Source organism: Melitaea cinxia, chromosome 30, assembly GCF_905220565.1.
Source record: "Melitaea cinxia chromosome 30, ilMelCinx1.1, whole genome shotgun sequence".
Classification (NCBI taxonomy): Eukaryota; Metazoa; Arthropoda; class Insecta; order Lepidoptera; family Nymphalidae; genus Melitaea; species Melitaea cinxia.
Window position 1 is genome coordinate 1651306 of NC_059423.1, and position 16195 is coordinate 1667500.

At 34.0% G+C, this 16195-nt stretch overlaps 1 protein-coding gene across 1 annotated transcript; it reads right to left on the reverse strand.

The window, feature by feature from the left end:
* Positions 1–9035: 9035 nt before the first annotated feature.
* Positions 9036–10593, reverse strand: LOC123668073. Its single transcript, XM_045601867.1, has 2 exons — positions 9764–10593; positions 9036–9120 (listed from the first exon to the last, which is right to left on the reverse strand). The coding sequence occupies exons 1-2, from the start codon at positions 10591–10593 to the stop codon at positions 9036–9038; spliced, it is 915 nt and encodes a 304-aa protein (XP_045457823.1).
* Positions 10594–16195: the final 5602 nt, after the last annotated feature.

Sequence of the window (16195 nt, forward strand, 5' to 3'; positions counted from 1 at the left end):
TCTCGAAGAGCGTTTTGTCCTTCAAAGACACTTTTCCTGACGTCGTTCTGGTTACGAAACACGTAACTTTTGGATGCTTTGAACTAAAAAAATGAAGAAAAATTAGATTATAGTAATACTATATTTAAATCATCGCTACAATGAAAAGTTAAAAACTAAGTTTATTACGCATAAAGAATATTATTTTTCACCATAAAAATCTGATTCCATGATTTTTCTCAGAAAAATTTACGTTCCGAATCGGTGATAGCTTCGAAAATGCTGGACATAGGCCTCCACAAGTTCGCGCCAAAATGGCATGAACTCATGTGTTGTGCCCATAGTCATCACGCTGGGCAGGCGGGTTGGGACCGAATGGAAAATTAATTTGTTAAAGTCTAATCCAGCTATAATTTAGGACGATACAAATGTGCTTATGAGAAAAAAAATACATGTGTATTATTCATTGATAAAATACATTACAACAACTATAATATTATATGTATAATACAATGAAAATCTACATTTTGATCACCGTATACAATTTTCAAAAATATGCTTAGTGTTTTCTTCCAAAAAATCAATTTTGAGAATATTTATACATCAATAACAACAAAAATTTCAAAAGTAATTGTCGGTGTAATTTTCTATTACACCGACGACCGTGACGACGCAATTGGTCGCTTTGTGGCGAGGACAGCGGAGATGACGGACAAGAAAATCCTTGAGCATAGTCTCAAGATGGCCATTCACCATAGAGATGCTGCCGTCATTGAGAATGTGCTCAAAATGTTGGAAAATGTAGAGGTGTGAAGACATCATTGTATTGTAAGTATAAATTGTGCGTAGATAAAAGTGTAAAGTAAGTAATATAAATAATAAAATTGAATGTAATAGTATAGGAATAGGATAATGTAATTGTAATGATAAGGCTTTATATATTTACTTAATAAGATAGGATTAGTCATATAATATATTAATAAAAATTAAAAAAAAAGAAATTTAAATGGATAAAACGATTCCTAAGCACCAAAAAAAGTACCTAACTACTAAAAATAACATAGGTTAAGTGTACATTGTAAGTAGCAAATAAGTGTACATATATTGTAGTTAGAAAATAAGTGTACATATATTGTAGTTAGCAAATAAGTGTAAATATAATAAAATAATTAGTATATAAGAATATAAAAAAGCAATATGTAGAATAGTCTTGGTCAGTGGACTCGCGTCGACTTTTAGAAATTTGAAATTTAAGACTAGTTATTAAGGCTTCTAGATTCTAAGTTGCGGTGGAGTACCGATGCATGTTAAAAAATAATAATAATAATACATGGAATAACAAAGGCACGGGTATAATAAGCCTGTGGATATATCACATAATTAAAAAAAAAAAGTAACTGTCAGAAATAGTGAAATAGCTTTTTCGGAATTTATTGTAAGTTTTTTAGATGCCCTACGTTTCGATGAAAAAAAAATAATAAACGGTGATAAAATCCGAAAAATTTTGTTCAAAACTCAGGTATCTATCAGAAACATCAGGATCAATCTGTAATGGAAAAAAATTGAAAATTCTAGGGAATTTTTTATATTTAACACTTTACCGTAAAAACTCACAGCATTAACAATACAAATTAAAGTTAATGTTTAAAGACTCAAATCGATTGCCTTTGTAGCTATCTCTCCCAGACGAACATATAATAGAGAATTTGCTAGCGGCAATATGGCTGACGGTCTACAAGTCGGTGAGTTATTAATAAACACAAAGTAGGTATGTCTTTTTATATTTACTGATAGAAATGTTAGATCGCCACTTGTACAAATATATTGCAAAGTGTACATCACAAAATTATAATAACAAAACTTTTTAAAGTTTCATGTTCACTTATATCAATATCGAGAGGAAAATGGGTTGCATAGCATATTTGGCATTGACAAATATTCGTTATGTCCTAGCTTGGGACGGTCATGTTAATTGCTCGTTCAATCAGAACGCTGAACTTGGTGGCTGACACACTAGACCTTTTTTCTTGTTCGTGGAGTGAATTCGCAAAAGTTACTTTGTACATAATATGTTATGAGAAATGAATTTAATGTTTCATATTTATTAATGTTACATTGTTTTGTTTTTAGTGTTATGCTCAAGTCAGCTAATTCTTTTTTAATTGCAATTTAATTTTTTTATTCCTTTTGCTTTTTTTTTCCTTTACTATGTCTAATGAATTGGGTTATGCCTGTAATATTAGATGTAAGAAATAAAATAAAATAAATAAATAAATAAATATATCCCGTTTTACGTAGCTCAATAAAAATGATAAAGATCTCACGCCATCGATGCGATCATACAATAATACAAAGTTCACAAGTTCAGTAGAATAAAAAAAAATATAATTATCATCCATTGTACGTTATTGCCTTTAATTGAAGTGCATCGCACTGGATTTATTTGTGATATTTGCGGCGTTTATTTACGAGTATGTGTCCAGTTCTGCTTAACGAAGTAGCTGGTTAAAACTATTTCGGTGAGGTAGGGTGCAGCAGGGTTGGGGCCCGGAGGCTTTGCCCGAGCCTACCGCCGGGGCGAGGTGGCAAATGCTAGCGCGATTCCATCTCGCCCCACCCAGGCGGACGACTGCTCACACGTGATGGTTTTTTAGTCAGTAGGAGTCTGATATAACGCGCTGGAGGGTATCCATGATGCATTTTCCCCACGTAAAAAAAAGGCTGCAGCAGGGTTCACCGGCCGATAGTCCTAGTAGAGTTCCTGGGAAGGGTTGGGAGTAGGATCGGCAACACTCTTTATGTGCTTCTAGGGCCTTTTTAGTTAAAAGTAACTATGTAGCAGTGTTTCACAGTTTTACATCCGTTATTAAATATGAAAAATATAAAAAAGTGTGTGTACTTATGTATGCACGTAAAAAGTTACACTTCATTGGCTAGCTAACTTTACGTTGCTAACTTCTTCTTCGTTGACTAGCTAACTTCAGCGTGTCGGTTTTTTTGTGACGGTGTGCGAGCAAAAGTTAAAAAATTTAACCTCATAATTTTCCCTAACACGCCAAAAGTATAACTTCAAAAAAAAAAAAATAGAATCTGCAGCTACCTAACAAACTCCGATCCGTGTATACAGGGTAGCTCCGAAATGGGAGATTACAGTCTGATTCAGATTTAGGTTCAGGAATGATTAAACTAAATCTTTATTAACGGTTGCTATGGAAACTATGCCATCGTATCCATAGCAACCGTTAATAAGCATCAATTACTGCCTTAATGTACGATGCAATAAAAAAAAAGTTAAAGTAACGAAGCAATTTAATCTCATGATATCACGATGCCGCGGCAAACACTTGAGCAAATAATTTCGTAAATAATAAGGCAATAAACGTGTTTGCGTTGTCTTATATGCACAGAAAGTTGCTGATAATGTTCATTATGTTTTGTCTCATTGTTTTAGGGTTAAAACTCTGACAAAAAATACGACGATTCTAAAACGCTTCTGTGGAATTAAATAAAGAAATATTTAAAAGAGTAACATTACTTGTTTATTCGTCTTTTTTTTTCATAACTTTTTGGAAATTTTTTAGATTTAATTTTGTTTTTGACTTTTTTTTATGATAATGATTTTTTTGTAGTCCTTACTTGTAATTTTTTTTCTATATGTATTTACTTATTAATTACTAGCTGACCCGGTGAACTGCGTATCGCCTAACACAAACTTTATCGTATGGTATTAAAGTTCAAATTGACTTTTAAGTATTATCACAAATCTTTTGTATGGGAGTATAGAAAAGTGTTGTTTTTAGACTTTTTCAGGAAATTTAAATTTTTTTTTTTTTAGAATTTTTCTCTCCGTAAGAACCATCCTCGTACTTCAAGGAATATTTTAAAAAAAGAATTAGCGAAATCGGTCCAACCGTTCTCGAGTTTTGCGCTTAGCAACACATTCAGCGACTCATTTTTATATTATAGATTATCATTTCTATTTAATATTATTATAATAGTATTGTTTCATTCTTCTTTTCTTCTTAACTGAATAGATTCTGGCAGATTCTTATCTGCAGCTACATTCTGAATCTGTCGTAGCAACACTTTTAACTTAACTATAATTCATTTCGATGATTCAAAGGATCCATTGAAACCTATTCGATTATTTTTGTCAACTTGATTTTTCATTTATTGTCACAATCGCTTCAGAATGAAGATGCTTTTAAATAAAAATTGGCGGGAAACTCAAAAATTATTAGGTTTTGGAGCGTTGAGTGGGATACGTTTATTTCTTATTAATGTTTTCTTGTATTATAGGAATTAACACTTCATGCATTTATAGCCATGTATAATGTCAGAAGGTTATCATTATCGAATTACTTTTTTTTTCTAATTTACCAGTACTTAAGTAATGTAATAATCTATATATTAATACGTGAAGCATAAACTTTGTTCCCCTTTTTACGAAAATTACGCGGACGGAGGAGTATGAAATTTCGCACGCTTATAGTTTATATAGAGAAGGAGTGCAGAACGCTCATATTTATTTTAAATTATGCATAAAGAGTACATTAAATCAATTAAAAGAAAAACATTACGCACACTACCATGTATTTGACATACACACGTTTATTGTACTTTTTTGTTGATTGCCAGTCTGTAGCCAAATGGAAATTTTTAGAAAAAGGTTCTTTATTTAACCGACTTCAAAAAAGGAGGAGGTTACTTAATTCGATGGGATCCCAGAGAAATCGAGGGAAACCCTCGACAATCCGCATACCTTTTTACCGATTTTGATGATTTTTAATTTAGTCGAAAGCCGATGTTTATCATCTCATTATGATATCATGGTCATATTTAAATTTCATCGAGATCTGATTACAACTTTTGGAGTAATCTTTGATAGCGCGTATTTACTTGACTATTTTTTCGTCCACCTACGTTGTATTACTTGTCGATATAACGGAAGTCGTTTTTTTTCGTTTGCCAGCAAACACAATTATTTTCATTATTTTTTGGTTTTATTTAATTTAATTTTTTTATTATGGTCGAATTTCGACCTCTGGGCGATCACTAGTCATATTTATTACATAAATATACTTATTATTTTATCATATGTTAAATAAATGGGTTGTCTGGAAAAAATGGCTAATAGCCATAAATCCGCCCATTGTACTTCACTGTCTGTAACTATCTTTTACTCTGTTTGTAATGTATTTGTGGTTTACAATATAGTATTAAATAAAATAAATATATAAATAAACGAGAAACTATCGGCAGCTTAGTATGTATCTATATCTGTTAATTGTTTTACGAAGAATTGTAAAATTAAGTTCTTAAATTAGTACTCATACACTAATTAATTTCGACTAATTGACTTCATTATTTACATTTATTTAAAATTAATTTAAATTAAAAACCAATCTACCAATTAAGGAAAGTGTCATTGTACAGTGCAACATATCAATTTAGTTTGCATAGATATTTTCATATTATCACGTAATTATAAATTTTACCCATTTTACATTTATACCTCGTTCTTATTGGTCGTTACGTGATTCTATTTCGCCAATATTTTTTCTAGATAAATAACTACCCAAGACTATAAGTCCCACTACACCAGAACGGTTGTCTAAATTCAATAAGCCATTTATAGTACAAATCATGTTCGATTGGAGAACGAGTTGGCAAGAACGTAGAGAGTATTACCTTGTTGAATCGTAAATCAAATTATTTGATTCAGGAATGAACTAGACCTCCTATTACCAGTAAATCGTCAATGAAAGTATCAATCGTAAATAACAGTAGTTTTTTTTTTTCAAATCAAATCAAAATAACAGTAGTTGTATAAATAATAATAAAATAAATAAAGAAATAGTAATAGTAAATAAATAAATAGTAATAGAAGAGTTGTGGAGTTAAATGGTTATAAATTTTCGGAGTTAACTCCTTGAGAAACGTTATAAGGTCTGTGAAATGAAAGAAAAATTATGTGGTGTCATGGGACACCGGGTAGGAACGAAGTTCCTTCGGATAGTATAGAAGCAATACAATTTGAAAAAAAAATTGATTGATTTTTTTTTTAATTTTGTTGATTGGTTTTTAATTAAGTACATAAAAGTATTTAGGAAATTTACTATTTTAGAAAATAACAAATACCGCAAAATAAAATAAATCAAACAAAATAATAGTAATAATAATTCAAACTATTAAGTGAAATAAAAAAACGCGTCTTTATTTATTTTTGTCGACAGTATAAAATTACATAAATAATTTAAAAAAAAGTTTACTAGTAATGTACAGGATGGAGTGCGGGGTGCGGCAAGGGGGGTTGAGTTCGCCCCGGCTCTTCAATCTCTACATGAACCGGCTGATTGGTGAGCTCAGTAGCACCAATGTCGGATGTCATGTTGATGGAGTTTGTATAAACAATATCAGCTATGCGGATGACATGGTGCTGCTGAGCCCATCCATTGGCGCTCTTCGGGATCTATTGGCAATATGTGAATCCTATGCGGTAACTCACGGGCTAAGGTATAATGCAGTGAAAAGTGAGCTTATGGTTTTTAAGTCTGGTTCTAAGAGCTATTTGGAGATACCGGGAGTCTCACTCCGTGGCACACCGCTGCGCCGAGTCAATAAATTCAAATATCTGGGCCACTGGGTTACCGACAGTTTAAAAGATGACTGTGATATTGAGAGGGAACGTAGGTCGCTGTCTGTCCGATGCAACATGTTAGCACGTAGATTTGCAAGGTGTACGAAGCCGGTTAAATTAACGCTTTTTAAAGCATACTGCCAGTCATTTTACACCTGCAGTCTTTGGGCAGACTACACACAGCGGGCATACAGCGATCTACGGGTCCAGTATAATAATGCATTCAGGATTCTGATGGGGCTGCCGCGGCAGTGCAGTGCCTCAGGCATGTTTGCGGAGGCGCATACAGATGACTTTTACGCTATTATGAGAAAACGGTGCGCCTCCATGTTAGCCCGCCTCCGCGGCTCCTCCAGCGGAATGCTGAATGTGTTTGTTGACCGCTGGGACTCGCCACTGATGTATCGGTGGGTGCAGCTGCACAAAAGACCGAATTGTGTGACTGTGTCGTACTAACATTAGTTTTTTTTAGATTTTAGAATGTTACTAACAATTTTTGTGTATGAAAATTTTAAATAAATTATAATAGTTATTTCTTTTATTCAATATATTTTCTTATGATTACATTTTTAAATATATTTATAAAAAAGACAAATAAAAATATTTAAAAATATAAAAATAGTAGTCCTCCGATGGCAGGTTGGGGCCCAGGCCACCGGTAGTTAAGGTTCCAGGCTGAGGAACCTCCTCACAATGCGGGCCGTTTCAAGCAACACTGCCTTTTGAATCCGACCCTTGATCCAACAGTCAAGTGAGAGTTTCTTAAGGTGTTGGTCGAAACTCTTCGCTAATAGACCATTAACCGATACAACAATAGGAACAATTATTGTTGAGTCTACATTCCACATGCCGGTAATCTCGTGGGCAAGGTCTAAATATTTACTTAATTTTTCTTTTTCGGCCTTTACGAGATTATCGTCATGTGGAACTGTAATGTCAACAATAATTGCTCGGCGCGCTGATCGGTCTACTAGCACTATATCAGGTTTATTGGCTGCAATAAACCTGTCAGTGACAATAGATCGATCCCAGTAGAGCAATGCACGACCATTCTCAAGAAATGGCGTTGGGCTATACCTATAATAAGGCAACTCATTTTCAACAAGGCCGTAACGAATAGCAAGTTGTTGGTGTATAATCCTGGCCACTTGGTTATGTCTGTGCAAGTACTCACCGTTAGCAAGATGACTACAACCGGAAACAACATGTCTAATGGATTCTCCAGGCTTATGGCAAGCTCGGCATATGTCTGGAGTTCCGTCTTTCATGATATGTTTCCGGTAGTTATTCGTCTTAATAACTTCGTCCATAATTGCACAGACAAAACCTTCGGTTTCTCCGAAGAGGTTCCCGTGTTGTAACCAGGATATAGAGCTGGGCTGGTCTACATCTGGGTCTGTCAGAACTTTGTAGAACCGGCCATGTAATTCCTTGCTCTTCCATACGGCCACGCGGTCAACGGTACGCATTACTATAGGCTTACGCCATTTCTCTTTGCCTAAGGACAGCGGAGTAAAGCCCCTATCAACTGCAACAACGTCCATGTGCATATCGCTCTTCATATTTAAAAAGTACTCTCTGAGATTATACACCTCACGATTGTGGAGATTTTTAGCGTTTAAAAAGCCACGACCCCCACATTTTCGTGGGATGTATAATCTCATCACAGACGATCGAGGATGGTGTATTCGGTACGTTGTTAACAGTTTACGGACTTGGCGATCAAGGGTATCTAATTCCGTTTGAGTCCATCTCAAAATGCCAAAGGTATAGACGATTAAGGGCATAACCCAACTGTTAAAGGCACGCACCTTGTTACCGCCCGAAAGAAAGCTATTGAGAACTTTCTTCAGCCGGCCAAAGAATCGTTCCTTTACCAGTTGTTTCATGGCTCCGTCATCAATGCCCAATGCCTCTGACATTCCGAGATATTTATAGGTTTCACCTTCGTTGAGAGATCTAAAAGACAAAGAGTTGTTAAGTTTTAAATTTTGTGATGATACAGTTCTACCTCTTTCTACATGGATGACAGCGCATTTATCCACACCAAACTCCATTCTTATACAAGTGCTAAAGGTTTCTGTTATTTTTAACAACTTGTATAAGTCTGGTAGTTTGGATGCGAAAAGCTTCAAATCATCCATATAAAGTAGGTGAGAGATTGCTTTGCTTCCTCTACGAAGGTGAAAGCCCAACCTTGAATCCTCTAATAAAGTGCTTAAAGGGTTCAAGGCTAGACAAAACCACAATGGACTCAAACTATCACCTTGAAAAATACCCCGCATAATCCTTATCGGTTCAGTCGATCCTGAAACATCAACCGCACCCGGATGACGCAAAAAAGTGTTCCACTGTCTCATACACGTACTCAGAAAGGAGCACAAAGCAGCATCAATTTTGTATAGCTCCATTACTTTCATAAGCCATGTATGAGGCACTGAATCATACGCTTTCTTGTAGTCAATCCAAGCGGCAGCCAGATTTTTCCGGTTTCGACGTACCTGTTGGCATATGGTCATGTCTATGAGGAGAAGTTCCTTGGTACCGCGACTACCAGACTTACATCCGTTCTGAGTCGTAGCCAAAATATTATTTGTAGTAATATGTTTTGTAATTTTTGTGACGAGAACAGATGTAAGTAGCTTATAGATGGTGGGTAAGCAAGTTATAGGGCGGTAGTTTTTAGGATCAGCGGTACATCCCGATTTGTATAACAGGAATGTGGTACCAGTCGTCATAAATTTTGGTAAAGTATTAGTTGAAATTGCATTTTGAAATTGTGATGCCAGGATGGGGTGCGAACTATGAAACCATTTAAGCCAAAAGTTATGCAATCCGTCCAGTCCAGGACATTTCCAATTCGACGTTGAACGGATTGCATAACTTATATCTTCTGAATTTATTTTAATTTGTTCCATTTGTGGAAGTGAGCTGCACCTCCTCCTGACAACATCCATCCAATCACTCTCAATGTGGTCAATGGGGTTCGACCAAATATTTCGCCAAAAATTATTTATCGATTCTCGGGTCGGTAAATTACCATTGACCACATTAGTAGTGCACTGTTCCCAATTCCTGTATACCTTTCGTTGGTCGCTTTGAAATATGCTATTTTGATGATATCGATCCCTGCGTTTTTTATACCTCTTAATGCGTTTTGCCCATGCACAGAGTTTTTGCTTCAGAAAATCTATGCGGTCCGAGACTGATGTTATGTACTCGTTGGATCTTATATTTGTACCCGCAAAAGCCTGGTGTACAAACCGCATGATTTTTGGACGCATGTTACCTGCCCTGAAACATGTTAATTTGGCTATTAGTGTTCTGGTTAAATTTATTCGTTTTTCAATTCTGGCCTGCCAAGCTGGAGCTGTATGGGATGGTAAAGTAATTTTATTTGATTTAAACTTCAAATTAGCTACATTACAAACAGCTGCAGCTCCACAGTACAGAAGTGAGTGAGTATCGGATAAATTTTGAGTGCTGTCTAAATATTGTTGTAAAATTTTATCCATAACACCTACTAAAGCCAAATTACGTCTGTGAATAGGCAAACGAGGTAGCTGTGGCCTAATATTTGGTGGCAAGGATCTATATTTCAAAATAGCATCCTCCAAAGCTCTCCTCATAGGCTCATTATCCTGTTCGTTTACCGACAAATCAACACTGTTAGGAGATATATGATTTATATTAAAATTTATTACCTCTCTTTGCTCTTTTTGTGATGTTTGTATATCACGAATGTGACTAACAGTATTAAGTTGTGGTAAATTTGTACGCAGCCGCTCAAGTACTGATTCATCCAGGAGGTGACAACGCTGAATGGCTCGTACTTGATCCGATAGTCGTTGTGCGGTTACGGTGACGGTTGGTTCAAGCGCCTGAAACAGAGACAACATCGTTGAACGATACGCAGTGAGATTAATTCCCCCACCTGTCGCCTCATAGTACGCTCGCATGACACTCTCATTCATTTTTTGAGTCCATCTCATGCGGCGCACAGCACCACCGGCAGCGGGATTTCTTGTGGGAGCGTATTGTCCCTGAACCTCCAAGCAAGCTGGTGGCGGGCGTATGACTCGTCGACGGTTAGATGGTCTCGTAGATGAGTCAGCATCGTCAGCATCCGATTCCGCGGTGGTTTAATAGTTATTATTATTATTATTTAATTTTAATTTTGATTTAGGTTTTGATTGTAGTCGTGATTTTAGTTTTTATATTTGATTATGATTTTAATTTTGAATTTATATTGAATACGGTGATAATTTGAGACAATTTATTATATTGACATGTTTTTATTTTTATTTGAATTAAATTGAGTAAGTCATTATTATAAGCTTTTAATTGATTGAATTAATTGAATTTTAGTTAATTGATGATGAATTTAATTTTAGTGTTGTTTGATTGGATTTTTGATTTAGTATAATTTGTTTTGTCACAATTATTGAAACTAATATAGTCAAGGAAAAAAAATGTAACTAACAAAAATATGGACATACGTCTGAAATAAATTATTATTATTATTATTATTAATATTTTTGTTTTACAAACGTCATATTATACAGTCGTGTGACTGATATTACGCCACTTCCGTTATATATTTTTCTTACGGTTTTAGTATCACATTTTTTTCAGTTCGCTCGCCCAGCCAAATGTCAAGCCTGCCGTGAGGAACTTCGTTCAAAAAAAAATGGGAAGTGAAATGGTTTGAAGCAGTAAACGTCTATAAATATACTTTTAAATGTCACGATAATTTTTCTTAAGGGGCTACACTACCTCAGCTCGAATTCAGATTTCACCCGTACTAAATACACATGAGAATTGAGAGCGCTTGGTTGTTCATCGCACTAATTACGAGTATATGTATTTTCTCCCCACAAACTAACAGTTATTTTTTAAAAAACACAACATATAAAATGTTCTTCATACTTATTTCAATTACCATGCTTAATCTCAAGTCCATAACTTCTATATTTACTGAGATATTAAGGTTTTAATACAAAAATAGAGGTAACTTTGCGATTTTTTGTATCGAGAAAATTTTATGGAATCGTATGGAAACATATGAAAGATATTTTATGTCCTTGAACTTTACCATATATAAATTTCAAACTTAAATATTCAGTAGTTTGGAAGATATGGACATCCTGCCGAGCAGAAAATAAGCAATTTGAGGTAGCATACACTTTTAAGGATTTAAGTCCAGTTGCGTATCGCAGCTGGCACAACATTTTTGACGCTGTTGCGTAAAGACATTATTAAGTAATATGACGCACATAAAGTATTATTGACTATTTATAGCTAATAAGTTCGTAACTAAATTCGTAACTTTGACTATAATTTTCATATAACCTTGATATTATTACAGAAAATTTATTGTTGTTGACTAAATTATCGATGCACGTTTCGTCGTATTTTCAACAATGTGTTCTAAAAATAGCTACAAGTGTGCATTCGAAATGTGGCCTAAAGGCCTGAAAGAGAAAAAATAAGGGAGTGTATTTTTTTTTAAGGGAGTGTAAATGTATTTTTCAAGTGTATGTAATATATCTTGAAACTTGTTTGTTCAACCATGTATGATATTTTACTGGTCATAAAGTTATTTCACCATTAGTAAGTTAAACTATACTTATCACTTAATACATTCATATAGGCTATAACTTATATAACAGTAACTTGAAAAGTAAGCAATAGTACTGTCTCGGGGTTTTTAAAACCACATAAAAGCACAAACACCTTTTATAGATATAGGTCACGAGAGAGGATCGAATAGAACACCAGCTTCACAGTTTCAATGATCACTGCGGCAACGCGGCGTAAATTAAAATGAAATTCTGATGTAGCCACGGTAATTTGTAAGTACTCTGTATAAGTGAGGAAAGTAACCTACAGCCTACATGCTAGCTGTTAGCAGTTACTGTATCCTATATTAGATGCTTGCACTATCAGAAGCATCATAAGCGCGTTGCCGATCCTAAACACGACTCTCTCCAGGAGCTCTGGTCACCTTACTCAGAAAAGGAAAAATAAAAAAAAAATACTTACAGTTTTTCCGCTTATTTGGCCCAAAGACGCTATGTGAATATTAAATCGCTAAATATTATAAAACCAAAAACGCGCGCGTTCTCACAACAGCTGGCAACGTAATGATTATTTTGATTAAAATTTTCTGTTAAATATTTGTAGCGAATTTACTGTACTTAAATGATTTTCTATCTTATTGCGTTACAGATAAGGTTTAAATTTGTACAAATGTACGTTTGCTGATAATAATGAATGGATGTGTGCTTCTAAAAGTTCTGCCTACAATCAATCGTTTTCATGTTTTATTTTGTCTTCTTTTATTTTTTATGTTTGATGTATTATACTTTCAAGATAATGTGGTTTCACTGACTGTGGTTTTGCTCGCTTTTTTTTCCTAAAAATAACGACATTTATAAGCAGTTTTTACCGAATTCAAAACAAGGAGGAGGTTCTCAATCCGATATACGGCTGCCCAATTTCAAAACAGTAACGGACAATTTTTTTTTTAAATATATATGTTCACACGACTCCAAAGGAATGAAAAATGCAAAAAAATCGATTTGTCCCTTACTGTGTTTTGAGCTCTCATAACAGCCGTGTATTGTGCTCTCATAACTTTTTACTAGGTGTCGAATTGATTCTTTTTCTAGCTATTTGCCAAAACAAATCCGCATTTATAATAACTGCTTATTTTTAACTTCAGTAAAATTTTACTGGCATCAACAATTGACTACGTTTGTAAAAATTATAAAAGAAATCGTAAAAGGGGTAGATTCTCTTAGTGTTGTAGCGACATCTATCTCGCGACATACAAACTAGAGAAAACTGGCGTATCCTACATCGCGCTATCAAAGTTATCAGAGTGATTGAGTATACTGTAATTTGTAACTTTTCAATTGACTTACAGTTAAGTTTTTAATTTATAATTTTTAATTGTTAATTCGAGTTGACGTACCTATTAAAATTTGAACATTGGATAATTTTATAATTTTGATGACATTGTACTTGAACTAACGTGGTAAATTTGTAGTTAAATTTGACTCCAACGTGTTGTTTTTTATATTTAATTCTTGTTTATCATTTTTATCTTTTTTTTTTTTATTGGATCATCCTAAATTTGTATGCTTTTGACATTGTATTATATCGGGTATTTTTAAAATGTTACTGGATTAGCACATCGAACTTGATACATATTAACGATATTGTCATTTTGAATTTTAATGATTGCTTATTGATAAATCTAATTATTAATTAATTCTTTGTATTAATTGACGTGATAACGTATGATGTGATAACTTGTAATTAAAAGAACATTGACATCCCATTGTAAGCTCCTGTGTAAGAGACTATTATTAATGTATTTTTTGTTGGTTATCCTTTAATAAATAAATAAATAAAAGTATATTTATGAATTTCAATGTATGAAGATGTTAGTAGTTTTTTTAGAAAAACCTAATAAAACTTACAGACATACCATCAAACCCAAGAAAATTAATATTGATTAATTTAAAAATAAGAATATTACAATTTATTACAAACAAAAGTTTGAGAAGTAGTGTAACACACCACGAAGATTTTATACCGCCGATTAAAATTATACCATTCAAAACAGAAATAATAAGTAGGTATATTATAAATCTCATACATTTGCTTTTGATATGATAAGAAAAGTAAATAAAGCCAATAGTACAATTTACATACAACTTCGTAAGGAGGTGTGTGATCTTTCAAGATTAATCTACTAAGACAGGGCACAGTAGGAAATATCTTAGATAAAATTTGAAGTAGTTCGACTGAGAAAGTATTAATTTATTTTATTTATTTATTTATTAAACTTTATTGCACACAGAAAAAAGAAGATACATTTTAGAACGATTAGATACAAAAACAAATAATGTATGCAAAGGCGGCCTTATCGCTTATAGCGATCTCTTCCAGGCAACCTTTAATAAAAGTAGTATAAGAAAAATATGTCGGTAGTAGTGCGCAATCAACAACGCAAGTTTAGCACATATAATTAAATTAATTTACAACACATTTAAACGGTATATACTTACATAAACATATAAACACATATGTAAATACATACAAAATATATTTATTCAAACATACAAATAAAAACAATATACCAATAGAAACATATACATATTTAAAACTATGTAAGAGTTAAGTAGTATTTGTGCAAACGATTCTTAAAAATATGTATAGACTCTGCTTGACGGATGTTATTGGGTAGGGAATTCCAAAGTTTGATCACTTTAATAGTGAAGGAATTACAATACGCATTAGAGCGACAAAGAGGTACCACAAGCGAGTTATTACTACGGGAACGCAAGTGACATTCAGTGTCATGTCCTAAAAAACTAAACCTTTCCTTTAGATAAGGGGGTGTGTGAGGGTGATAAAGGATATTGAACAATAAAGAAATAGCATGCACATTTCGTCGCTGTCTAATTGGTAGCCAACCCAACTGTTGACGATATTGAGATATATGGTCAAATTTGCGCAACCCGAATATAAAGCGAATATATATGTTTTGTAATCGTTACAATTTGTTTAACAGTTGTTCAAATAAATCGATATAAACAATGTCAGCGTAATATAACAAGGGTAGCAGTAAGGAATTAGTCAAGGCAACTTTGGTTTTAAAGGGGAGAAAGTTCTTCCAACGTTTTGCGAACCTATTGTTGCAAAGACCCTTCGACTCACCTTGGCAACTTGAGGCGCCCAGGTAAGAGTGTTGTCAATTAATGACCCCAGATCTTTGACAATAGGATGAGGTGAAAGAGCGACGGAATCGAATAGGATGGTAGGTAAGTCGAGTGAATTAATTTTTGATAGCTGATATGAGTTGCCAATAATAGTCGCTTGAGATTTATTTGGGTTAATCAGTAGACCGTATGAATGACACCACGTAACGATTTACTTAACGATATATATTAATTTTAACGTATATATTAATGTTCTTAACGATATATATTAATGTTACAGATCACAGCTAATTTTGCTCTCGAGTAGTGGCGTTTGCTTGAAGTGAGTAAGGTAGTCTAAGTTTTTTATATTTATTGACAGCAGGAGTAGGATTGGATATGTGTTTTTAACGATCCAGGTATTGACCACCATCGACTCGACCGTTTGCTTGTTTGTTAGAACATTCAGTCAGTTCAGTTTGTTGTAACCTACTAGTGGACATAGGCCTTCCTAAGTTCGCACTAGACTTCCCGGTTTTCCGCAATCCTTATCCAGCCTAAACCGACAACCAGCCGGTTAGCATATTGGTACTAGAAATATTAAAAATTAGGCCGGTCATTTGAGGTTAAGATATGATAGCCACACGCCTTTACCACCAGAAGAATAAGAGATATCTGATTAAATGTACGAATAGTATAAGAAGAGCGGATATTGAAAAGTAGAATAATTTATTTCAGCTATCAAACGTGTGAGTCACAGTTATATATCTAAGTTTTGTTACGCATATTTTCTATGTTATTGTAGTGCTAGCCAGTTCGAGGCAGCCATTGTTGTAAATTAAACATAGCTTGGATTTCGTGT